Here is a 6,000-nt window from a genome sequence, read left to right as displayed (position 1 = left end):
AAAAAAAAAAAAAATGTAGACAGTCAAGGGCACAAGGAGCCCTTTGGCCAGCCTACTGGACTTGGAAATGCCTTAGCGAGTAGTAACATGAGCCCTACCGTGTCTCCGCGCACTTGCCCCTGATTCAGCACCCTGTTTAAAAGTACCTCCAATATCTCAATAATTAAAGGATGAATGCAATTTTCTTTTCTGACTTACCAATTTGGCATATGTAAAAGCTGTAGTATTTTGCAATTTCTGCCTGAACCTGTAAACGTGGAAGTGTCTTGTGTGTCCCTCTGCAGTTAAAAAAAATCCAAACCCTTCATATGCATAATACATTTTCTAGAATAAAACAGTAATGCTGAGATATTTCTCATTATTAAAGGCCACAAAATAGGTTTATCTTTCTATACACATATCAAAAAAAACAAAACAAAACAAAAACTAGGACACTTGGGAATCTAGTTTTTAATGACAGGAAGTTGGACTGGAGAATAAACTGCTACATGTAAATCCACACAGAATTTAAAGAGGGCTCCCTAATAAGATGCTTTCAAACATCTTATCAGAAAGTTAGTAGTTACCCTATCCTAGCATCTACTGACTTGTTACAACTTACTATCTCTAGTAATAGAATTAACACTGAACAGTACCTGGATTCCACTAACATACACTCTCCTCCTCGCTAGACCCTGACATACAGGACATCCACATATAAGCTCTTTTTTTCTCCTTTCCTCTTAAAGGGATGTGGCAAACTGTTATACAACCAGATAGAAATGTTTATGTTCTTGGCCTAACAAGAGTCAGTTTCTGTAAACCAAACAGAATACTGTGTTGGCAGCTGCTAAAGATACCCAAGAGAAGACACGGGAGAGAGAAGCACTGATTTTGCTCACAGAAATGGAGGAATGTTGCTGACACTGCAAAAATCTTTATAAAATTTCTGGCAATGTAGGGTTCATTTAGCAGTGGGTTTTTATGTGCCTCTAATACCAAGTTGGTGTTAGATTTCAAACATTAAAAAAAAAATTAACTATCCAATCTAAGTTCCACAGTAGTCATGGTATCCACATAGCCAAGTATTCATAGAATCAATTTTAACGCTGCTTTAAGGAAACTGGCAATAAAGAGGTTAATTATTAAAAATTTGTTCCAGTAAGGGCCAGAGCCTTACTCTTATGTAAATGAATACCCACAGAATCACCTTAGAAATCTACATCACTATCACCAGAGCAATCTCACCAATTCCTCACCTGCAGCAGGCGGATGCTGGCCACTAACTGTCGGTAAATCCAAAGAGCTATCAGACATGACATGCTTAAGATCTCCTCCCACATCAGCCAATTTCATGTCAAACTGAACAGAGAGTGCATCTTCAGAGTCCTCCTTGCCAACACTGCTGCCACCAATGGAAGGGAGATCCAAGGACTTCACGGAAGCAGAGTCTTCCTTGGTATGTCTGAAAGCCACCGCCTTCTCTCCCAGGGATTTGTCTGAGTTTATGGAAGAAAATTTATTAGAGTGAAAGTCAGCAAAATCATCGTCATTTTTTCCTGAAGCAGTGCTATCTTTCAGGTCTTCAACACCGAGTCCAGATCCTTCCAGGGAAAGTTGTTTGAAGACATCATACTTTGTAGACACAGCAGCTGGGTTCTGTCCACTCTTCACTGTGCTGCCCAAGTTGCTGGTCAGAGGAAGAGGATTAGTTTCCTCTTTTAGGGCATCATATTTGTCATCTGCTTTTTGCTCAGATGAAATAGAGCTGTTACCAAAAGCCATAAAATCTGCAAAGTCATCCTGTTCCCCAGCAGGTGCTGGGCTAGAATATTCTCCAAAAAGGTTGAATTCTCCAAAATCATCAGCCAAACTAGAAGTCTTAGTGGATGCCAATGCAGTCACAGTTGGAGTAGAAGCTGTTGGCTGTGGTCGTGAGGAAACTGATTTTGATGCACTAAATGTGGTTGAAAAAGACAACTGTTTTTCACTGCTATTAACTGAGGAAAACATATCTAAATCTGCTAAGTTCAGAGGAGTTTTCACTTGTGTTTGTTGTTTCTGTTGTATAGGTCCTGAGGGGAAGGATGCTTGAAAAGTTTTGTCTTTTGTTGGTGGCTCTACTGGTGATACGCTATCGGCTGTTTTAAAATCGGTGAAACCATCATCAGTTCCTGCAGATCTGAATTCTGCAAAGCTTTCTCCTGAAAGAAAAAAATACAACCAAATAAATAAGAATGCTAAACTGAGGGACCAACAGGTGATGTGGGAGCCAGAGTGCTGTATCTCACACGGCTGACTTAGTGGTCTGAGTGCTAGACAAAGTGGTTTGAAAATCATGAGGATGTGTGTGTGTGCAAGCCCAAAATCCTGAAAGGAGAATGGAGGGGGAGGGATGGCAGCGTAGTTATCCAACCCTCTTTCTGGTGAGCTCACGAACCCTACAGCAAAAACTAAAGCATGCTTAACTGAAAACTTCATACAATGCACAGGAGTAAACTGCAAGACTAATTTCATAGACTTTTCTACTGGCTTGACATTAATCACAGTTTAAATACTATCAAACTACATATTGGTGTCCACAATACTGGAAAGAAAAAAAACTCAAATTGAGGATATTCAAGAGTACTATTTTTATTTGCTTATACATTTATTGTAGTATCTCTCTCCAAGTGCCAAACCCTTCAGCTGGCCAAAAGCACTGCCTTCAGATTTTTTCTTTCGATGGCTAGCAGCCAAACATGCAACAGGGCAAGTGCTGGAGGTTTCTGAAGAGAGGCATGTTAAAGATAGTGGTTCTTTAAAGACAAATATTATGTTATTAAAAAAAAAAATTAGGGGACCAGCAGATGGCATAATGGTTATGTTGCTGGACTCCCATGTAGTCAACCACGGTTTAAGTCCTGGGCCTGGCGACTTAAAAACTCGTACCAGGTGCATATGTGTGCGTGCGTGCCCAAGATCCTCAGAGGAGAACGGAGGTGAAGGGACTGCGGTGTGGACATCCCCCCGGGGAGTGATTTCTCATTTTCTATCTCTCTATCTGTGTCTCTAGCGAGCACACACACTCTACAGCAAAAATCTCTCTTAAAATTAAAGTTTCAGAGGCTGTAACTTAAGACTTTAGTTCAGAATGTGGTACTCTGAGGACAGGATTATGGATAGAATTTTTTATTTTTTGTTTAGAGAAGATAGGTACTTAAGTACATCTCATACAAAATTAAATAGACTCCCTTAAGACCCTGATAAAAATCTGAGCTGAGGAGCGGCAGATGGCATAATGGTTACATCACTGAACTCCCATGTAGTTGACTGCAGTTCAAATCCCAGACCTGGTGGCTTAAAACCCATGCTGGGGCGCATGTGCGTACAGGTTCAAAATCCGGAGAGGAGAATGGAGGAGAAGGGATTGCAATGTGGTCATTCCCCCTGGGGGCTGATATCTCACTTTCTATCTCTCTCTGTCTCTCTGGTGAGCCCATGAGTCCTGTAACAAAAATATCTTAAAAAAAAAAATCTGAGCTGATTCTTAGTAGGGTTTCCTAAACTCACACTGGGGGACCAGCAATTAGCATAATGGCTATGTCGCTGAACTCCTGTGTAGTCGACCGCGGTTCGAGTCCCAGACCTGGTGGTTTAAACTCATGCCAGGTGCATGTGTGTGCATGCCCGAGATCCCGAGAGGAGAAGGGATTGCGGCGTGGCCATTTTCCCTGGGGGGTGATTTCTCACTTTCTATCTCTGTCTGTCTCTGTCTTTCTGGCGCACACACCCTATAGCAAAAAACCTCTCCAAAAACAAACAAACAAACAAACAAACAAAATAAACTCACACTGGATATGTGTGTGTGAATGCCCAAGATCCCGGGAAGAGAACGGAAGAGAAGGGATTGCGAAATGGCTATCCTGCCGGTAGTGACTTCTTGCTTTCTGTCACTCTCTCTATATATCTCTCGCGAGCACATGTGCCCTACAGCAAAAATCTGTCTTAAAAAAATACAGTGGGACCAGCAGTTGGTGTAATGGCTACATCACTGGGCTCCCACATAGTTGACTGCGGTTTGAGTCCTTTAACCCGGTGGCCTAAACTCACACAAGGCGCATGTGAGGTGTGCCCAAGATCCTGAGAGAATGGAGGAAAAGGGATTGTGGCATGTGTGTGTGAATGTGGCATTCCCTGGGGGTGATTTCTCGCTTTCTGGAGAGTGCACACGCCCTATAGCAAAAACCTCTCCAAAAAAAAAAAAAAGTTCTGAAGGTCTACCATAAAATTTACTCTCAGATAATGAAAACCAGAGATAAATCAAATACAAATATAGCTATACTAACTGACATCATTGATTATTTTAAAAAATGACCGCCATTTCTGGATTAATAAATTAAAATACATTAATTGCCTCGCCCATTTTTTAAAATTTAACTTTCCCCTAAAAATTAGACAAGGAAGGATATGAATCATAAAAATTCATCTAGCGGGCCAGTTGGCGGCATGGTGGTTAAAGTACTAGATTCCACAGAGTCAATTGTGTTGCTTAAGTCCAAGACCTGTCAGACCAAGCAGCTCAAATATCATGCTGGACCTGTGGTGCGTACATGCCCTAAATCCTGAAAGAATGGAGGAGAAGGGATTATGGAGTGGCTACCCGTGACAGGGGTGATTTCTTTCTCTCTCTCTCTCTCTCTCTCTGTGTGTGTGTGTGTGTGTGTGTGTCTGGAGAGCCCATGAGCCCTATAGCAAACTAAAAACAAACAAACATGCATTTAGAGCCAAAATCGAGTTCTTAAAATTGGCAAATAAAATAACGCGGCCTTTAAATATACTGTATTTGTAACATAATATACACTTTGATATGTCAAATAGAAAAAGCACTGAAGGGCCAGCCCAAAGCACAGTGGTTAAGGCAGCTGGATCCCACGTGGCCAACTATGCAACTTGGGTCTAGACCTGGCAGCTTGAAAAACACCTACACTAGGAGCATGTGTGCATGTGCATACCCGGAATCCCCAAGGGGAGAGAGAAGTGGAGAAAAGGAATTGAAGTGTGAACATTCCCCCTGGGGGTGTTTTCTCCCCCTCCCCTGTGTGGCACACAATTTGCATCTGGCAAATTATAAAAGAAAAAAGCACTGAAAACAATAGGAGCTGGTATTTTCTCTTCTGAGATATCCAACCAATTCACCAGCACAATGCATAGATTAAAAAAAAAAACTGATTTAGTTTTAGGGAATTTTAAAAAAAGAGAAACTGCATTCAGATTTCCTGTCATTTATGTTTTTAAGGCATACCACTAATAAATCTGAAGTCAATTTCACACATTGACTGGAGAAGCAGGTGTATAACTTTAATAAAAAAATCACTCCGGCATTTTAGACAATTGTATCAATGATTATATTTCCATTATTTCTAAAAATGTAAAGGTAATAAGCAGCCAATTTTATCACACCCTGAATTTTTGATATGCTACTTCGAAATATTTGTGAAATTGACAAGACTTGCTTTGTTACAAAAAAACCCCCAAAAAACAAACAAAAAAACCCCCAAAAACACCACAACAAACTAAACTTACTGATGAATTGTAAACTTTTCCATTAGAAATGTAAGCTGGGTAAAAGGGTTAAAAGGAAATAAAATGGGTGGGTTCAGAAGTTCAAATACTAAGGGAATTTTTAGTTAGAGTTACTAGAAGCTTGCATATCTGAAGGTACATTAACCAAATTTTTTCAAGGGCAGCTTTTCAATTAACTTATGAATCCTCCAAAGTTTCCCTCTCTGTCATTTTTTAGGACCTATAAAAATATCAAAGAAACATTTTTTGCTAAATGTTAAAAAAAGGCACTTTTCCATATAAAACATTTTCTTCATTTATATTAGTTTATAGCTTAAACTACGGAGGTAGAAAAAAGGAATTGGTGAACTCTGTCATTTAGTAACCTAAGAAAACTATAAACTTGCTTTCGTGTTAAAAAAAAAAAAAAGTTGATAAAACCATTGTCAGGAGTAAACAAAAATTGAAGTCAAAAGT

At 40.0% G+C, this 6,000-nt stretch overlaps 1 protein-coding gene across 1 annotated transcript in view; it reads right to left on the bottom strand.

The window, feature by feature from the left end:
* The window catches only part of SYNRG (synergin gamma), a gene marked incomplete at its 5' end in the record, with an annotated part of 105,990 nt that overhangs the window by 59,249 nt on the left and 40,741 nt on the right, over positions 1–6,000 (bottom strand). Inside the window, 1 exon segment of the mRNA XM_014590120.2 lies at positions 1,239–2,183. Coding sequence (XP_014445606.1) covers positions 1,239–2,183 — 945 coding nt within the window.

The sequence above is a fragment of the Tupaia chinensis genome, unplaced genomic scaffold (assembly GCF_000334495.1).
Source record: "Tupaia chinensis unplaced genomic scaffold, TupChi_1.0 Scaffold000407_4, whole genome shotgun sequence".
Taxonomy (NCBI): Eukaryota; Metazoa; Chordata; class Mammalia; order Scandentia; family Tupaiidae; genus Tupaia; species Tupaia belangeri.
Note: the sequence above shows the minus strand (reverse complement) of the source record. Positions and strands in the feature narration are given on the sequence as shown.